Source organism: Oncorhynchus gorbuscha, linkage group LG18 (genome assembly GCF_021184085.1).
Source record: "Oncorhynchus gorbuscha isolate QuinsamMale2020 ecotype Even-year linkage group LG18, OgorEven_v1.0, whole genome shotgun sequence".
Taxonomy (NCBI): Eukaryota; Metazoa; Chordata; class Actinopteri; order Salmoniformes; family Salmonidae; genus Oncorhynchus; species Oncorhynchus gorbuscha.
Window position 1 is genome coordinate 1,536,284 of NC_060190.1, and position 21,443 is coordinate 1,557,726.

Genomic DNA, 21,443 nt, shown 5'->3' on the forward strand with positions numbered 1-21,443 from the left:
TAGTGACCATGTTAAAACAGGTGGTGACCATGCTAAAACAGGTCCATGTTAAAACAGGTCCATGTTAAAACAGGTCCATGTTAAAACAGGTAGTGACCATGTTGAAACAGGTGGTGACCATGTTAAAACAGGTAGTGACCATGTTAAAACAGGTGGTGACCATGTTAAAACAGGTGGTGACCATGTTAAAACAGGTGGTGACCATGTTAAAACAGGTGGTGACCATGTTAAAACAGGTGGTGACCATGTTAAAACAGGTGGTGACCATGTTAAAACAGGTGGTGACCATGTTAAAACAGGTGGTGACCATGTTAAAACAGGTGGTGACCCATGTTAAAACAGGTGACCATGTTAAAACATGGTGACCATAAAACAGGTGGTGACCATGTTAAAACAGGTGGTGACCATGTTAAAACAGGTCCATGTTAAAACAGGTGGTGACCATGTTAAAACAGGTGGTGACCATGTTAAAACAGGTGGTGACCATGTTAAAACAGGTGGTGACCATGTTAAAACAGGTGGTGACCATGTTAAAACAGGTGGTGACCATGTTAAAACAGGTCCATGTTAAAACAGGTGGTGACCATGTTAAAACAGGTGGTGACCATGTTAAAACAGGTGGTGACCATGTTAAAACAGGTGGTGACCATGTTAAAACAGGTGGTGACCATGTTAAAACAGGTGGTGACCATGTTAAAACAGGTGGTGACCATGTTAAAACAGGTGGTGACCATGTTAAAACAGGTGGTGACCATGTTAAAACAGGTCCATGTTAAAACAGGTGGTGACCATGTTAAAACAGGTGGTGACCATGTTAAAACAGGTGGTGACCATGTTAAAACAGGTGGTGACCATGTTAAAACAGGTGGTGACCATGTTAAAACAGGTGGTGACCATGTTAAAACAGGTCCATGTTAAAACAGGTGGTGACCATGTTAAAACAGGTGGTGACCATGTTAAAACAGGTGGTGACCATGTTAAAACAGGTGGTGACCATGTTAAAACAGGTGGTGACCATGTTAAAACAGGTGGTGACCATGTTAAAACAGGTGGTGACCATGTTAAAACAGGTGGTGACCATGTTAAAACAGGTGGTGACCATGTTAAAACAGGTGGTGACCATGTTAAAACAGGTCCATGTTAAAACAGGTAGATGTGACCATGTTAAAACAGGTGGTGACCATGTTAAAACAGGTAAAACAGGTCCATGTTAAAACAGGTGGTGACCATGTTAAAACAGGTGGTGACCATGTTAAAACAGGTGGTGACCATGTTAAAACAGGTGGTGACCATGTTAAAACAGGTGGTGACCATGTTAAAACAGGTGGTGACCATGTTAAAACAGGTGGTGACCATGTTAAAACAGGTGGTGACCATTAAACCAGGTCCATGTTAAAACAGGTAGTGACCATGCTGAAACAGGTGGTGACCATGTTAAAACAGGTGGTGACCATGTTAAAACAGGTGGTGACCATGTTAAAACAGGTGGTGACCATGTTAAAACAGGTGGTGACCATGTTAAAACAGGTGGTGACCATGTTAAAACAGGTGGTGACCATGTTAAAACAGGTGTTAAAACAGGTGACCATGTTAAAACAGGTGGTGACCATGTTAAAACAGGTGGTGACCATGTTAAAACAGGTCCATGTAAAACAGGTGGTGACCATGTTAAAACAGGTGGTGACCATGTTAAAACAGGTGGTGACCATGTTAAAACAGGTCCATGTTAAAACAGGTATTGACCATGTTAAAACAGGTGGTGACCATGTTAAAACAGGTGGTGACCATGTTAAAACAGGTGGTGACCATGTTAAAACAGGTGGTGACCATGTTAAAACAGGTGGTGACCATGTTAAAACAGGTGGTGACCATGTTAAAACAGGTGGTGACCATGTTAAAACAGGTCCATGTTAAAACAGGTACCATGTTAAAACAGGTGGTGACCATGTTAAAACAGGTGGTGACCATGTTAAAACAGGTCCATGTTAAAACAGGTGGTGACCATGTTAAAACAGGTGGTGACCATGTTAAAACAGGTGGTGACCATGTTAAAACAGGTGGTGACCATGTTAAAACAGGTGGTGACCATGTTAAAACAGGTGGTGACCATGTTAAAACAGGTGGTGACCATGTTAAAACAGGTCCATGTAAAACAGGTGGTGACCATGTTAAAACAGGTGGTGACCATGTTAAAACAGGTGTGACCATGTTAAAACAGGTGGTGATGTTAAAACAGGTGGTGACCATGTTAAAACAGGTGGTGACCATGTTAAAACAGGTGTTAAAACAGTGACCATGTTAAAACAGGTGGTGACCATGTTAAAACAGGTCCATGTTAAAACAGGTGGTGACCATGTTAAAACAGGTGGTGACCATGTTAAAACAGGTGGTGACCATGTTAAAACAGGTGGTGACCATGTTAAAACAGGTGGTGACCATGTTAAAACAGGTGGTGACCATGTTAAAACAGGTGGTGACCATGTTAAAACAGGTGGTGACCATGTTAAAACAGGTGGTGACCATGTTAAAACAGGTGGTGACCATGTTAAAACAGGTGGTGACCATGTTAAAACAGGTCCATGTTAAAACAGGTGGTGACCACCATGTTAAAACAGTTAAAACAGGTGGTGACCATGTTAAAACAGGTGGTGACCATGTTAAAACAGGTGGTGACCATGTTAAAACAGGTGGTGACCATGTTAAAACAGGTGGTGACCATGTTAAAACAGGTCCATGTTAAAACAGGTGGTGACCATGTTAAAACAGGTGGTGACCATGTTAAAACAGGTGGTGACCATGTTAAAACAGGTGGTGACCATGTTAAAACAGGTGGTGACCATGTTAAAACAGGTGGTGACCATGTTAAAACAGGTGGTGACCATGTTAAAACAGGTGGTGACCATGTTAAAACAGGTGGTGACCATGTTAAAACAGGTGGTGACCATGTTAAAACAGGTCCATGTTAAAACAGGTGGTGACCATGTTAAAACAGGTGGTGACCATGTTAAAACAGGTCCATGTTAAAACAGGTGGTGACCATGTTAAAACAGGTGGTGACCATGTTAAAACAGGTCCATGTTAAAACAGGTGGTGACCATGTTAAAACAGGTGGTGACCATGTTAAAACAGGTGGTGACCATGTTAAAACAGGTGGTGACCATGTTAAAACAGGTGGTGACCATGTTAAAACAGGTCCATGTAAAACAGGTGGTGACCATGTTAAAACAGGTGGTGACCATGTTAAAACAGGTGGTGACCATGTTAAAACAGGTGGTGACCATGTTAAAACAGGTGGTGACCATGTTAAAACAGGTGGTGACCATGTTAAAACAGGTGGTGACCATGTTAAAACAGGTGGTGACCATGTTAAAACAGGTGGTGACCATGTTAAAACAGGTGTTAAAACAGGTGGTGACCATGTTAAAACAGGTGGTGACCATGTTAAAACAGGTGGTGACCATGTTAAAACAGGTGGTGACCATGTTAAAACAGGTGGTGACCATGTTAAAACAGGTGGTGACCATGTTAAAACAGGTGGTGACCATGTTAAAACAGGTGGTGACCATGTTAAAACAGGTGGTGACCATGTTAAAACAGGTGGTGACCATGTTAAAACAGGTGGTGACCATGTTAAAACAGGTCCATGTAAAACAGGTGGTGACCATGTTAAAACAGGTGGTGACCATGTTAAAACAGATGGTGACCATGTTAAAACAGGTGGTGACCATGTTAAAACAGGTCCATGTTAAAACAGGTGGTGACCATGTTAAAACAGGTCCATGTTAAAACAGGTAGTGACCATGTTAAAACAGGTAGTGACCATGTTAAAACAGGTGGTGACCATGTTAAAACAGGTGGTGACCATGTTAAAACAGGTGGTGACCATGTTAAAACAGGTGGTGACCATGTTAAAACAGGTGGTGACCATGTTAAAACAGGTCCATGTTAAAACAGGTCCATGTTAAAACAGGTAGATGTTAAAACAGGTGGTGACCATGTTAAAACAGGTCCATGTTAAAACAGGTGGTGACCATGTTAAAACAGGTGGTGACCATGTTAAAACAGGTGGTGACCATGTTAAAACAGGTGGTGACCATGTTAAAACAGGTGGTGACCATGTTAAAACAGGTGGTGACCATGTTAAAACAGGTGGTGACCATGTTAAAACAGGTGGTGACCATGTTAAAACAGGTGGTGACCATGTTAAAACAGGTGGTGACCATGTAAAACAGGTGGTGACCATGTAAAAACAGGTGGTGACCATGTTAAAACAGGTGGTGAAAAACCATGTTAAAACAGGTGGCGACCATGTAAAAAAAAGTGGTGACCATGTTAAAACAGGTCCATGTAAAAACAGGTGGCGACCATGTAAAAAAAAGTGGTGACCATGTTAAAACAGGTCCATGTTAAAACAGGTGGTGACCATGTTAAAACAGGCGGTGACCATGTTAAAACAGGTGGTGACCATGTTAAAACAGGTCCATGTTAAAACAGGTGGTGACCATGTTAAAACAGGTGGTGACCATGTTAAAACAGGTCCATGTTAAAACAATGGTGACCATGTAAAAACAGGTGGTGACCATGTAAAAACAGGTGGTGACCATGCTGAAACAGGTGGTGACCATGTTAAAACAGGTGGTGACCATGTTAAAACAGGTGGTGACCATGTTAAAACAGGTCCATGTAAAACAGGTGGTGACCATGTTAAAACAGGTGGTGACCATGTTAAAACAGGTGGTGACCATGTTAAAACAGGTGGTGACCATGTTAAAACAGGTGGTGACCATGTTAAAACAGGTGGTGACCATGTTAAAACAGGTGGTGACCATGTTAAAACAGGTGGTGACCATGTTAAAACAGGTCCATGTTAAAACAGGTGGTGACCATGTTAAAACAGGTGGTGACCATGTTAAAACAGGTGGTGACCATGTTAAAACAGGTGGTGACCATGTTAAAACAGGTCCATGTTAAAACAGGTGGTGACCATGTTAAAACAGGTGGTGACCATGTTAAAACAGGTAGTGACCATGCTGAAACAGGTGGTGACCATGTTAAAACAGGTGGTGACCATGTTAAAACAGGTGGTGACCATGTTAAAACAGGTGGTGACCATGTTAAAACAGGTGGTGACCATGTGACCATGTTAAAACAGGTGACCATGTTAAAACAGGTGGTGACCATGTTAAAACAGGTCCATGTTAAAACAGGTCCATGTTAAAACAGGTAGATGTTAAAACAGGTGGTGACCATGTTAAAACAGGTCCATGTTAAAACAGGTGGTGACCATGTTAAAACAGGTGGTGACCATGTTAAAACAGGTGGTGACCATGTTAAAACAGGTCCATGTAAAACAGGTGGTGACCATGTTAAAACAGGTGGTGACCATGTTAAAACAGGTGGTGACCATGTTAAAACAGGTGGTGACCATGTTAAAACAGGTGGTGACCATGTTAAAACAGGTGGTGACCATGTAAAAACAGGTGGTGACCATGTAAAAACAGGTGGTGACCATGTAAAAACAGGTGGCGACCATGTAAAAACAGGTGGTGTAAAAAAGGTGGTGACCATGTTAAAACAGGTCCATGTAAAAACAGGTGGCGACCATGTAAAAAAGTGGTGACCATGTTAAAACAGGTCCATGTTAAAACAGGTCAAAAGGTGGTGACCATGTTAAAACAGGTTAAAACAGGTGACCATGTTAAAACAGGTGGTGACCATGTTAAAACAGGTGGTGACCATGTTAAAACAGGTGGTGACCATGTTAAAACAGGTGGTGACCATGTTAAAACAGGTCCATGTTAAAACAGGTGACCATGTAAAACAGGTGGTGACCATGTTAAAACAGGTGGTGACCATGTTAAACAGGTGGTGACCATGTTAAAACAGGTGGTGACCATGTTAAAACAGGTGGTGACCATGTTAAAACAGGTCCATGTAAAACAGGTGGTGACCATGTTAAAACAGGTGGTGACCATGCTGAAACAGGTGGTGACCATAATAAAACAGGTGGTGACCATGTTAAAACAGGTAGTGACCATGTTAAAACAGGTCCATGTAAAACAGGTGACCATGTTAAAACAGGTGGACCATGAAAACAGGTCCATGTTAAAACAGGTGTGACCATGTTAAAACAGGTGGTGACCATGTTAAAACAGGTCCATGTTAAAACAGGTCCTGTAAAACAGGTGGTGACCATGTTAAAACAGGTAGTGACCATGTTAAAACAGGTGGTGACCATGCTAAAACAGGTCCATGTTAAAACAGGTAGTGACCATGTTAAAACAGGTGGTGACCATGTTAAAACAGGTGGTGACCATGTTAAAACAGGTGGTGACCATGTTAAAACAGGTGGTGACCATGTTAAAACAGGTGGTGACCATGTTAAAACAGGTGGTGACCATGTTAAAACAGGTGGTGACCATGTTAAAACAGGTGGTGACCATGTTAAAACAGGTCCATGTTAAAACAGGTAGATGTTAAAACAGGTGGTGACCATGTTAAAACAGGTGGTGACCATGTTAAAACAGGTGGTGACCATGTTAAAACAGGTGGTGACCATGTTAAAACAGGTGGTGACCATGTTAAAACAGGTGGTGACCATGTTAAAACAGGTGGTGACCATGTTAAAACAGGTGGTGACCATGTTAAAACATGTGTAAAACAGGTGGTGACCATGTTAAAACAGGTGGTGACCATGTTAAAACAGGTGGTGACCATGTTAAAACAGGTGGTGACCATGTTAAAACAGGTGGTGACCATGTTAAAACAGGTCCATGTTAAAACAGGTGGTGACCATGTTAAAACAGGTGGTGACCATGTTAAAACAGGTGGTGACCATGTTAAAACAGGTGGTGACCATGTTAAAACAGGTGGTGACCATGTAAAACAGGTCCATGTTAAAACAGGTAGTGACCATGTTAAAACAGGTGGTGACCATGTTAAAACAGGTGGTGACCATGTTAAAACAGGTGGTGACCATGTTAAAACAGGTGGTGACCATGTTAAAACAGGTGGTGACCATGTTAAAACAGGTGGTGACCATGTTAAAACAGGTCCATGTTAAAACAGGTGGTGACCATGTTAAAACAGGTAGTGACCATGTTAAAACAGGTGGTGACCATGTTACCATGTTAAAACAGGTCCATGTTAAAACAGGTGGTGATGTTAAAACAGGTCCATGTTAAAACAGGTATTGACCATGCTGAAACAGGTGGTGACCATAAAACAGGTAGTGACCATGTTAAAACAGGTGGTGACCATGTTAAAACCCATGTTAAAACAGGTGGTGACCATGTTAAAACAGGTGGTGACCATGTTAAAACAGGTGGTGACCATGTTAAAAAACAGGTGGTGACCATGTTAAAACAGGTAAAACAGGTGGTGACCATGTTAAAACAGGTGAAACAGGTGGTGACCATGTTAAAACAGGTGGTGACCATGTTAAAACAGGTCCATGTTAAAACAGGTAGATGTTAAAACAGGTGGTGACCATGTTAAAACAGGTCCATGTTAAAACAGAGGGTGACCATGTTAAAACAGGTGGTGACCATGTTAAAACAGGTGGTGACCATGTTAAAACAGGTGGTGACCATGTTAAAACAGGTCCATGTAAAACAGGTGGTGACCATGTTAAAACAGGTCCATGTAAAACAGGTGGTGACCATGTTAAAACAGGTGGTGACCATGTTAAAACAGGTGGTGACCATGTTAAAACAGGTCCATGTAAAACAGGTGGTGACCATGTTAAAACAGGTGGTGACCATGTTAAAACAGGTGGTGACCATGTTAAAACAGGTGGTGACCATGTTAAAACAGGTGGTGACCATGTTAAAACAGGTGGTGACCATGTTAAAACAGGTCCATGTTAAAACAGGTGGTGACCATGTTAAAACAGGTGGTGACCATGTTAAAACAGGTGGTGACCATGTTAAAACAGGTCCATGTAAAACAGGTGACCATGTTAAAACAGGTGGTGACCATGTTAAAACAGGTGGTGACCATGTTAAAACAGGTGGTGACCATGTTAAAACAGGTGGTGACCATGTTAAAACAGGTCCATGTTAAAACAGGTGGTGACCATGTTAAAACAGGTGGTGACCATGTTAAAACAGGTGGTGACCATGTTAAAACAGGTGGTGACCATGTTAAAACAGGTGGTGACCATGTTAAAACAGGTCCATGTTAAAACAGGTCCATGTTAAAACAGGTCCATGTTAAAACAGGTAGTGACCATGTTAAAACAGGTGACCATGTTAAAACAGGTGACCATGTTAAAACAGGTGGTGACCATGTTAAAACAGGTGGTGATCATGTTAAAACAGGTCCATGTTAAAACAGGTCCATGTTAAAACAGGTAGTGACCATGTTAAAACAGGTGGTGACCATGTTAAAACAGGTGGTGACCATGTTAAAACAGGTGGTGACCATGTTAAAACAGGTGGTGACCATGTTAAAACAGGTGGTGACCATGTTAAAACAGGTGGTGACCATGTTAAAACAGGTCCATGTAAAATAGGTGGTGACCATGTTAAAACAGGTGGTGACCATGTTAAAACAGGTGGTGACCATGTTAAAACAGGTGGTGACCATGTTAAAACAGGTCCATGTTAAAACAGGCGGTGACCATGTTAAAACAGGTGGTGACCATGTTAAAACAGGTGGTGACCATGTTAAAACAGGTCCATGTCAAACAGGTGGTGACCATGTTAAAACAGGTGGTGACCATGTTAAAACAGGTCCATGTTAAAACAGGTAGATGTTAAAACAGGTGGTGACCATGTTAAAACAGGTGGTGACCATGTTAAAACAGGTGCTGACCATGTTAAAACAGGTGCTGACCATGTTAAAACTCGTGGTGACCATAATAAAACACGTGGTGACCATGTTAAAACAGGTGCTGACCATGTTAAAACAGGTGCTGACGATGTTAAAACAGGTGGTGACCATGCTGAAACAGATACTGATGTTTGATGGTGTCATATTCTGTCTGCTCAGGTGAGCGTCTCACCTCGGTCTCGTCGCAGACGGAGAAAGTGAAACCCTGGAGGATCTCGACCATGGCCAGTTTGATCATGATCAGGGCGAAGCGCATCCCGATACAGTTCCTGGGCCCCGCCCCAAACGGCATGTATGTGTACGGATCAATAGGCTCCTTGTTCTCCTTACTGAACCTGGACAGGGGGAGGGCAGACACATTACACATTGTATTGTAGTTGATTTGTGGTTGTGGTTCAGAAACATTAAACATTGTATGATGATATAATGATGCACTGTAGTTAAGTTGAAGCAAAATGTATTAATGATCTTGTGTTTGTATTGTGGTTGTGTTATGGTTGGATTGTGGTTACGGTGCGGTCCAGTACCTCTCTGGTTTGAACTCCTCAGGGTCAGACCAGATCTCTGGGTCACGGTGGAGGGTCCACGTGGGAACCAGGACAATGCAGTCTTTGGGGATGATGATGCCATTGATCTCCACCGTCTTCTTGGCGACCCTCTCCAGTCGCGGGGCGATGGGGTACAGTCTCAGAGACTCGTTCAACACACAGTCCAAATAGTCCATCTGCATCAGAGCTTCGTACTGGATTGGAGCCTGCACCGTGGTTACATACACATCAGTACCTCACCTCATCTGACACCGGGGTTACACACACATCAGTACCTCAACACATCTGGCACCCACACAGGATCTATCTTCATCAGGGGGTGCGTCACCTGAGTGGGTTGATTCACTGTTGTGGTCATCTTGTCTGGGTTGGCGCCCCCCCCCCCCCTTGGGTTGTGCCGTGGCGGAGATCTTTGTGGGCTATACTCAGCCTTGTCTCAGGATGGTAAGTTGGTGGTTGAAGAAATCCCTCTAGTGGTGTGCGGGCTGTGCTTTGGCAAAGTGGGTGGGGTTATATCCTTCCTGTTTGGCCCCGTCCGGGGGTGTCCTCGAATGGGGCCACAGTGTCTCCTGAACCCTCCTGTCTCAGCCTCCAGTATTTATGCTGCAGTAGTTTGTGTCGGGGGCTAGGGTCAGTTTGTTATATCTGGAGTACTTCTCCTGTCCTATTCGGTGTCCTGTGTGAATCTAAGTGTGCGTTCTCTAATTCTCTCCTTCTTTCTTTCTCTCTCTCGGAGGACCTGAGCCCTAGGGCCATGCCCCAGGACTACCTGACATGATGGCTCCTCGCTGTCCCCAGTCCACTTGGCCATGCTGCTGCTCCAATTTCAACTTTTCTGCCTTACTATTATTTGACCATGCTGGTCATTTATGAACATTTGAACATCTTGGCCATGTTCTGTTATAATCTCCACCCGGCACAAACAGAAGAGGACTGGCCACCCCACATAGCCTGGTTCCTCTCTAGGTTTCTTCCTAGGTTTTGGCCTTTCTAGGGAGTTTTTCCTAGCCACCGTGCTTCTACACCTGCATTGCTTGCTGTTTGGGGTTTTAGGCTGGGTTTCTGTACAGCACTTTGAGATATCAGCTGATGTACGAAGGGCTATATAAATAAAATTTGATTGATTGATTGATCTGACACCAGGGTAACACACAAATCACAATATCTATCACCACACAGTATCTATCTCCCCCTGCAGTTTGGTCATGTTGTGCGGGTTACCTTGTTGGGGAACACAGTATCTATCTCCTCCTGCAGTTTGGTCATGGCATGGGGGTTGGTTGCCAGGTTATAGGCTAGGAAACTCATAGTACTGCTGCTGGTCTCGTAGCCAGCGAAGATGAAGATCATGGCCTGAGACAAGATCTCATGGTCAGTCAGTCCTGTTGAGGGAGAGATAGAGAGGAAAGGAGAGAGAGAGAGAGATTCCAGGTGTGTGTAGCAGTAGTTTACAGGCGTGTGTTGGTAACAGTATCTTACAGGTGTGTGTTTGTAACCGGTGTGTGTTTGTAACAGGTGTATGTTTGTAACAGTAGTTTACAGGTGTATGTTTGTAACAGTAGATTACAGGTGTGTGTTTGTAACAGTAGGTTACAGGTGTGTGTTTGTAACAGTAGTTTCCAGGTGTGTGTTTGTAACAGTAGTTTACAGGTGTATGTTTGTAACAGTAGATTACAGGTGTGTGTTTGTAACAGTAGATTACAGGTGTGTGTTTGTAACAGTAGATTACAGGTGTGTGTTTGTAACAGTAGGTTACAGGTGTGTGTTTGTAACAGTAGTTTACAGGTGTGTGTTTGTAACAGTAGTTTCCAGGTGTGTGTTTGTAACAGTAGTTTCCAGGTGTGTGTTTGTAACAGTAGTTTCCAGGTGTTTGTTTGTAACAGTAGTTTCCAGGTGTGTGTTTGTAACAGTAGTTTCCAGGTGTGTGTTTGTAACAGTAGTTTCCAGGTGTTTGTTTGTAACAGTAGTTTCCAGGTGTGTGTTTGTAACAGTAGTTTCCAGGTGTGTGTTTGTAACAGTAGTTTCCAGGTGTTTGTTCGCCAGGTACCTTTAGTCTGTTCCTCTCCTGTCTTTGTGTCGTTGCCTTTCTGAGAGTCGATCATCAGCTGTAAGAAATCCACCCGACTCTGTGAGCAGAAAGACATGAGGTCAAATCCGTCCAATCACATCCAACACAAACAGATTCTACTGGATCTGGACCAATCACAACCAACACAAACATATTCTAATATGAATGTAGATATTTGGGTCCCAATAATAGTCGTTTTAAATTCCAACAAGATATCGATATTGATGTCCATTACTAGTTACGTAGGTTTTCCTAATCGTAATAAATAAATATAGAATATTCCAATACAAATATAAATGTACAGATGAAAATATCAACATAATCAAATATAAATATAAAACATGTTTACAGTTGAGTTCCCAGAGTCACGTCCAGATTTAATCTTTGCCAGCGAGGCGTAAAAGAAGTCTGTCACCGCAGTCGGGAAGAAAGAAAACTTCATCTTCTCCAAGATCGGACCAGTGAAGGGAAACAAAGCTGGAGAAGGAGAGGAGAGGAGGGGAGGAGAGGAGGGGAGAAGGAGAGGAGGGGAGGAGAAGAGGAGAGGAGAGGAGGAGGAGAGGAATGGAGGGGAGGGTGGGAGAGGAGGAGAGGAACGTTTTACAGAAAGTTTTAGTTTAGTTCATTAATTTGACCATTTTACAAAACAAGCACACATAAAACTTGAAAAACCCATACATGCACATGAGTAAAATCATGGAGGATAAGAGACAATACAGTCTGGGACTTATTTCCATTGTTAAATCATGGAGGATAACAGACAATACAGTCTGGGACTTATTTCCATTGTTAAATCATGGAGGATAACAGACAATACAGTCTGGGACTTATTTCCATTGTTAAATCATGGAGGATAAGAGACAATACAGTCTGGGACTTATTTCCATTGTTAAATCATGGAGGATAACAGACAATACAGTCTGGGACTTATTTCCATTGTTAAATCATGGAGGATAACAGACAATAAAGTCTGGGACTTATTTCCATTGTTAAATCATGGAGGATAAGAGACAATACAGTCTGGGACTTATTTCCATTGTTAAATCATGGAGGATAACAGACAATAAAGTCTGGGACTTATTTCCATTGTTAAATCATGGAGGATAACAGACAATAAAGTCTGGGACTTGTTTCCATTGTGTTCCTCTTGAGACAAGATGGCTGGACAAGATCAAACACAGTTCAGCACAGTATGGCAGTTAAATAATAAAACCAAAACAGAGACGAAGAACATCTATCTCATCAAAAACATAGAAGAAGAACATCTATCTCAACATTCCAGTTACATCATAGCGGTTATTCATATGGGCACAGAAGACAAACATATTTTTACTTTATTTTTTAAGTTGCCCAGAGAGGATGTTGTATTTATAGGCAGAGACAACTCATTCCATTCTGAGGCTCCAGTACTGTCATGTATTGTATTGTCATGTCTTGTCCCTGTGCTTTCTCTTCTCTTCGTTTCCCCCTGCTGGTCTTATTAGGTTTCTTTCTCTCTCTCTCTCTCTCTCTATCGTTCCGTTCCTGCTCCCAGCTGTTCCTCATCCTCCTAACGACCTCGTTTACTCTTTCACACCTGTCCCCTATTTTGCCCTCTGATTAAGTCTCTATTTCTCTCTCTGTTTCTGCTTCTGTAGCTCAGTTGGTAGAGCATGGCGCTTGTAACTCCAGGGTAGTGGGTTCGATTCCCGGGACCACCCATACGTAGAATGTATGCACACATGACTGTAAGTCGCTTTGGATAAAAGCGTCTGCTAAATGGCATATATTATTATATTATTCTGTCCTTGTCGGATTCTTGTTTGCTGTATCCTTGTTCCGTCCTGTCGTGTTTTGCCTTATCATCAGATGCTGCGTGTGAGCAGGTGTCTCTGTCCGCTACGGCCCGCGCCTACCCGAAGGGACCTGCAGTCTTGCCGCTTATCCCCTCAACAACTAGAGGATTTATGTTTTCCCCGTTTGGACATTTCCTGTAAAGGATTGAGGATTATGTTATCTCTGTTTGGACTTTAATAAACTCAGTTTCTGTTAAGTCGCTTTTGGGTCCTCACTCACCTGCATAACAGAAGAATCCGACCAAGAATGGACCCAGCGATTTCGGATTCTCTCTACTCAGCCGTCGAGTTCCAGGGAGCGATGCTAGGCAGACACGAACAGGAATTGTCTGCTGCTCGACATGCCGTTGAGACCCTGGCCGCCCAAGTCTCCGGCCTCTCGGAGGATATTCACAATCTCCGCCTCGATCCACCGGTTACCTCCTGGGCTTCCGGGTCTCCGGAGCCCAGAATTAATAACCCACTGTGTTACTCTGGGGAGCCTACTGAATGTCGCTCGTTCCTTACCCAGTGTGATATTGTGTTCTCTCTCCAGCCCAACACGTACTCCAGGGGTACTGCTCGTATCGCCTACGTCATATCTCTCCTTACTGGACGGGCTCGTGAGTGGGGCACGGCTATCTGGGAGGCAAGGGCTGAGTGTACTAACCAGTATCAGAACTTTAAGGAGGAGATGATAAGGGTTTTTGATCGTTCTGTTTTTGGGAAAGAAGCTTCCTGGGCCCTGTCTTCCCTATGTCAAGGTAATCGATCCATAACGGATTACTCTATAGAGTTTCGCACTCTTGCTGCCTCCAGTGACTGGAACGAGCCGGCGTTGCTCGCTCGGTTTCTGGAGGGTCTCCACGCTGAGGTTAAGGATGAGATTCTCTCCCGGGAGGTTCCTTCCAGCGTGGATTCTTTGATTGAACTCGCTATTCGCATAGAACGACGGGTAGATCTTCGTCACCGAGCTCATGGAAGAGAGCTCGCGTTAACAGTGTCCCCCCTCTCCGCATCTCTACCATCTCCCCCCACTGGCACAGGTGTTGAGCCCATGCAGCTGGGGGGTATTCGCATCTCGACTAAGGAGAGGGAACGGAGAATCACCAACCGCCTCTGTCTCTATTGCGGTTCCGCTGGTCATTTTGTCATTTCATGTCCAGTAAAAAGGCCAGAGCTCATCAGTAAGCGGAGGGCTACTGGTGAGCGCTACTACTCTGGTCTCTCCGTCAAGTTCCTGTACTACCTTGTCGGTCCATCTACGCTGGACCGGTTCGGCAGCTTCTTGCAGTGCATTAACCTGTTGGGGAAACCCGTTCCCAGTTAGGAACGTTTCTACATAAATTGCCTAATATGTAATTATCAAAAATATTTAACTTCAATTAAATCAGAAATGCAGCACACCAAATGAAAGCTAAACCTCTTGCTAATCCAGTCACCATGTCAGATTTAAAAAAAAAAAATCCAGCCAATCCGCTTATTGATCAGTAGACAACACATTGGGTAAGTTACAGCAAAGTACATTTTTCACAAAAGTCAAAAATTGCACTAAAATTCATCAATTACCTTTGAATATATTCTTCTTTTGGCAACAGTAAAGGTCACCACGAAACAATAAAGGGTTGTTTTGTTCATATAATCCATTTCTATAGCCTAACCGAAACATTTTGTAAATGGCTTGTGTTGTCATTTTCGTGTCCTCCAATTTTGGATGTAACGTTAGATGTGATTACTCAATCTAAACTGACGTTTATTCAAGTCCTGTTGGATTTCGATGCAGTCCTCTGTTTGTTAGTAGAACAACCCCAACGCATGGTTATTTTCTGTGGCATATTGACCGAATGGGAGTGATGTGAACTCAGCAAACAATGACCCATTTGCGCACCATTGATTGGATCGGTTCTTCATTGATTGACTGTATTTCGGACCAATGACAACTGATCATTTTGAAATTTACCTCAGTAGATAGCCAATGAGCTCAGGTAAACGACAACATGTGATGGTTCTATCAAAGAAGCCTATCTGTTGTGGGAAAGCCATGCGTATCGACAGCCATTCCTCAAAATTATTCAGGACGCACGACTTTCGGTTACGCACAGCATTACTTTTGGAGAGCAGTTTCAACGAGTAAAAATGGCAAATAAATCGCTAAAATCGAAGACCAAGACCAAGTATACAGATCTACATAATATAATTGATGAGATTTGTCGAGATAGTGACACAGATATTCTACAGGAGGAGAGCGAAAGTGACCAATCTTTTGACTCTCTAGCTGAGGCAATGTTTTTAGACGGAGAAGATTCTATTTTGGATCGGTGAGTAACGTTGTTTGAAATTATAATATCACATATTATTCATTTGAGTAGTTTGAGATATTTATATTTTATTTTTTATCTGAGGGGGCTGTATATAGCATGTGTTTTTTTTAATCTGAGGGGGCTGTATATAGCATGTGGTTCGATATCTGAGGGGGCTGTATATAGCATGTGGTTTTTTTTATCTGAGGGGGCTGTATATAGCATGTGGTTCGATATCTGAGGGGGCTGTATATAGCATGTGGTTTTTTTTTATCTGAGGGGGCTGTATATAGCATGTGGTTTTTTTTATCTGAGGGGGCTGTATATAGCATGTGGTTCGATATCTGAGGGGGCTGTATATAGCATGTGGTTTTTTTTATCTGAGGGGGCTGTATATAGCATGTGGTTTTGTTTATCTGAGGGGGCTGTATATAGCATGTGGTTCGATATCTGAGGGGGCTGTATATAGCATGTGGTTTTTTTATCTGAGGGGGCTGTATATAGCATGTGGTTTTTTTTTATCTGAGGGGGCTGTATATAGCATGTGGTTTTTTAGCTGAGGGGGCTGTATATAGCATGTGGTTTTTTAGCTGAGGGGGCCGTATATAGCATGTGGTTTTTTTATCTGAGGGGGCTGTATTTAGCATGTGGTTCGATATCTGAGGGGGCTGTACATAGCATGTGTTTTTTTAGCTGAGGGGCCTATATATACAATGTGGCTTTTCTTTAGCTAGGAGGCCTTTAGGACACGATATATCTTGTACATATAAGTATAATGAAATGTATACAGTAAACATTGCTCTACATTTTGGGTGTATGTCTGTGGCCCTGTATATGGCATGGGTTCTTTTTACATGTGTTTTATCTAAACATGAAATGAACAACACCTCACTTACTCTGTATATAATCTGTGTCTGTTTGTTTGTCTGTCTTTATTTCACAGTCCCAGTGATGCAGAATGGGAGCCCATACTGCCTAGAGGCAAATCCCCCACTGAGGCTGGTCCATCCAGCCGGAGCCATGCTGTCTCTGGCACCACACCTACCCCCGCCCGGCCATCAAGAGGTGTGAAGCCGGTGACAAAGAAGCGGAGGAAGGGAAGTGTAGAACCTGCTTGCAGAGTGGAGGAGGATGTGGCCCCACCCCCTCCATTGTTCAGACCAAAGAGATCACCAGGTCCTCTTCTGGACATGACCTCTAAGTACAGCCCCATTCAACTTTTTCAGTTGTTTTTTACCACACAAGTTGTAGATACCCTGGTTTTGAACACTAATCGGAACGGAGCTAATAGGGCCACCTATTATAAGCACACATCAGCAACACCTGATCTGGTGTGCATCCACGAGGAAAATAGTCACTTAGATATCTGGGCCCAGGACCATAAATACTTCTGTAAACCAAACCAAGTCTAATCTGGGAAACCCTAGCCTCAACAGGCAGCCAGTTTTGTTCCTGAAAGCAGCTCCTGCCTAAGTGAGTATGTTGACTCACCTTCAATACTACCCTGATCAGCTTATTATGGGCTATCTGGAGCTTCCCCTTCATACGTTTAGATAAGCCCCCAAACCAGGAAGTACTAGCATAGTCAAAATGGCATTGAATGAGTAGCAGTAGCTAGCACTTTCATGGAGTCCTTATCAAGCAGCTTGGACGTTCTAGCCAAAAACGTAGTTCTGGCATTAATCTTCCCTAGCACCTTATTGGCCATGCTCACACCTCCCAAGCTTCCATCAAGGATACATCCCAAGTAGCTAACAGAGGTTTTAGTAGTCAGCACCTCACCCCCCTAAGTCCACTCTGATTTTAAAGGACCTACTCAATTTAGGTCTGGATCCAAAAATATTTGCTTCAGGTTTTCCCTAAGTGCAGAGATAGCTCATTATCTCCAAGCTATTTGCTAATGTTAGTAAGCTCTGTGCTAAGTACGCTCTCCAACATAGTTTTACTTTTGTGAGACACCAGAAGTGTCGTCATCCGCATAAAGACAAAGACGGCAAGAACAAGCATCTTTCATATCATTAATATACAATAAAAACAGCAGAGGCCCAAGCACGCTTCCCTGCGGAACACCACAACTAATTGGTTTTGCCTGAGGCAGTGGACCATTAACCTCTACTACTTGCTCCCTTCCTGATGAATATAACTTTACCCAGCCGAGTGGGATACTGCTTAACCCCAGTGCCTCCAGTTTGGAGATTAGGAGACAAGTGGTTGACTGTATCAAAGGCCTTCTGTAGGTCAAGCAGTACCATTCCACACAAATTTCCCTCATCAATCTCTTTCCTGATGAAGTCAGTCAAGTAAAGTAGACATGAATCAGTGTTTTTCTAAAACACGACTGAAAATCATACATTAGAACCTGTTTGGGAAAGGCGTGCGGTGCCGCTAGTACCTCGACAACATCCGCTGAAATTGCAGAGCGCCAAATTCTAATGAAATTACTATAAATATTTAACTTTCATAAAATCACAAGTGTAATACATCAAAATAAAGCTTAACTTCTAATCCAGCCGCCGTGTCAGATTTCCAAAAGGCTTTACGGGCAAAAGCAAACCGTGCAATTATCTGAGGACGGCGCCCCGCAAACCAACACATGAAAAACATATTTCAACCAGGCATGAGCGACACGAAAGTCAGAAATAGCGATATAAAAAATGCCTTACCTTTGATGATCTTCTTCTGTTGGCACTCTAAAAGGTCCTTAGTTACATCACAAACGGTCCCTTTGTTAGATAATGTCCTTCTTTATATCCATAAATACTCAGTTTAGCTGGCGCGCTTCCTCCATCAAAATGCATACAAAATTAATCCCAAACGTTACTAATAAACTTTTCCAAACAAGTCAAACAACATTTAAAATCAAATACGCAAATAAATAATACAATTTAAAACGGAGAATAGTATGTTCATTACCGCCGATAAATAAGAAAGAGCGCGCTTTCTTCCAAACGCTTGGAAACACTACAGCCAAAATGGGAGCCACCTGGAAAAACTACAATTTCTGTGTCCTTTTTCCAAAAACCAGCCTGAAACTCTTTCTAAAGACTGTTGACATCTAGTGGAAGCCCTAGAAACTGCAATCTGGGAGGACTTGGGCTTATAATTATAGTACTAGCCATTGAAAATAGTGGTAAGCTGAAAATCTTTTTTGGGGGATGGTTTGTCCTCAGGGGCTTTGCCTGCCATATCATTTAACAGTTTTAGAAACTTTAGAGTGTTTTCTATCTACATTTACCAATTATATGCATATTCTAGCTTCTGGGCCTGAGTATCAGGCAGTTTCCTTTGGGCACGCTTCACATCCGGAGGAGACAATACTGCCCCCTTTCCCAAACAGGTTTAACATATTCATACATTTGCTCATGTACAATTCTCTCCACGATTTTGATGTTGCATAGAGGATAGATACAGGCCTATAATTCCCAGGGTCAGATTTTATACCCTTCTTATACAGAGCTATACAACTTTATCGGATTCAAAAGTAAACTTTGCGTCCGTGTGTGTCTGCGCATGCGTGTGTGTGTGTGGTCTCACCGACTAGGAGGAACAGTGGGTTGAACAGGTCGAACTTGAGCATCTTCTTGACGTTGGAGACGAAGGGGTCTGAAGGGTTGTTCAGAGAGTCAATGTCCACACTGAAAGCTGTGCTGGTGACCACGTCCATACTGTAGGGCCCAAAGAACCTGCAACACAACCACAATTACACAACTGACCACAACTACTAACCACAACCAAACAGTTACTGACCACACAACGACTGACCACACAACTACTGACCACAACCACACAACTATTGACCACAACCAAACAGTTACTGACCACTCAACTATTGACCACAACTACTGAACACAACCACACAACTACTGACCACAATCACTCAGTTACTGACCACACAACTACTGACCACAATCACACAGTTACTGACCACACAACTACTGAACACACAACTACTGACCACAACTACTCACCACACAACTACTGACCACAATCACACAGTTACTGACCACAACCAAACAGTTACTGACCACTCAACTATTGACCACAACTACTGAACACAACCACACAACTACTGACCACAATCACTCAGTTACTGACCACACAACTACTGACCACAATCACACAGTTACTGACCACACAACTACTGAACACACAACTACTGACCACAACTACTGACCACACAACTACTCACCACACAACTACTGACCACAATCACACAGTTACTGACCACAACCAAACAACTACTGACCACAACCAAACAGTTACTGACCACACAACAACTGACCACAACTACTGACCACAACCACTCAACTATTGACCACAACTACTGACCACAAATCTACCGACCACACATCTACTGAGCACACAACTACATTGGCAAGACAAAGTACGTGACCCGTTTGGAATTACCTGGATTTCTGCATAAATTAGTTATACAATTTGATCTGATATTCATCAAAGTCACAACAATAGACAAACAGTCTACTTAAACTAATAACACAAATTATTGTATTTTTCTTGTCTATTTTGAATACGTAATTTAAACATTCACAGTGTAGTTTGGAAAAAGTATGTGAACCCCCCTAGGCTAATGACTTCTCCAAAAACAAATTGGAGTCAGGAGTCAGCTAACCTGGAGTCCAATCAATGAGATGAAATTGGGGATGTTGTTTTGAGCTGCCCTGCCCTATAAAAAAATACACAAAATGTGAGTTTGCTATTCACAAGAAGCATTGCCTTATGTGAACCATGCCTCAAACAAAAGATATCTCAGAAGACCTAAGATTAAGACTGCTGACTTGCATAACACTGGAATGGGTTACAAAAGTATCTCTAAAAGCCTTGATGTTCATCAGTCCACGGTCAGACAAATTGTCTATAAATGGAGAAAGTTCAGCACTGTTGCTACTCTCCCTAGGAGTGGCCGTCCTGCAAAGATGACTGCAAGAGCACAGTGCAGAATGCTCAATGAGGTTAAGAAGAATCCTAGAGTGTCAGCTAAAGACTTACAGAAACCTCTGGAACATATTAACATCTCTGTTGATGAGTCTTTGATACGTAAAACAATAAGCAAGAATGGTGTTCATGAAGAAGAAGAAGAAGCCACTGCTGTCAAAAAAACATTGCTGCACGTCTGAAGTTCGCAGAAGTGCACCTGGGTGTTCCACAACGCTACCGGCAAAATATTCTGTGGACAGATTAAACTAAAGTTTAGTTGATTGGAAGGATCAAACAACACTATGTGTGGAGAAAAAAAGGCACAGCACACCAACATAAAAACCTCATCCCAACTGTAAAGTCTGGTGGAGGGAGCCTCATGGTTTGGGGCTGCTTTGCTGCCTCAGGGCCTGGACAGCTTGCTATCATCAACGGAAAAATGTATTCCCAAGTTTATCAAGACATTTTGCAGGAGAATGGAAGGCTATCTGTTCGCCAATTGAAGGTCAACAGAAGTCGGGTGATGCAACAGGACAATGACCCAAAACGCAGAAGTAAATCAACAACAGAATTGTTGTGACTTAGAGGAAGATCAGATCAAATTCGATTACCATTTATGCAGAAATACAGGTCATTCCAAACGGTTCACATACTTTTTCTTGCCACTGTATGTATTACAATTAAGACTCAGAGGTGTAAGTTGAAATGTCAGAGGTAAGAGGTTAGAGGTCAGGACTCACTCCTTCAGTTCAATGGTCTGGTCTTTATCTGCCTGCTTCTTCATTCCGCTCAGCAGGGTAGAAGAGTGCTGCTTCATGATACCAAACATCTAGAGGAGAGAGAGGTAGAGAGAGAGAGAGAGAGGGTGGAGGTAGAGAGGTAGAGAGAGAGGTAGAGAGAGAGGTAGAGAGAGAGGTAGAGAGGTAGAGACAGAGAGAGAGAG

At 42.8% G+C, this 21,443-nt stretch overlaps 1 protein-coding gene across 1 annotated transcript in view; it reads right to left on the reverse strand.

Annotated features, from left to right (window-relative positions):
* LOC124002708 (cytochrome P450 3A27) overlaps positions 1 to 21,443 on the reverse strand; it is a 48,070-nt gene that overhangs the window by 11,439 nt on the left and 15,188 nt on the right. Inside the window, exons 6-12 of the mRNA XM_046310392.1 lie at positions 21,241 to 21,329; positions 19,100 to 19,248; positions 11,801 to 11,928; positions 11,431 to 11,509; positions 10,605 to 10,765; positions 9,363 to 9,589; positions 9,008 to 9,170 (exon numbers count right to left, since the gene is read on the reverse strand). Coding sequence (XP_046166348.1) covers positions 9,008 to 9,170; positions 9,363 to 9,589; positions 10,605 to 10,765; positions 11,431 to 11,509; positions 11,801 to 11,928; positions 19,100 to 19,248; positions 21,241 to 21,329 — 996 coding nt within the window. The remainder of the gene's footprint in view (positions 1 to 9,007; positions 9,171 to 9,362; positions 9,590 to 10,604; positions 10,766 to 11,430; positions 11,510 to 11,800; positions 11,929 to 19,099; positions 19,249 to 21,240; positions 21,330 to 21,443) is intronic.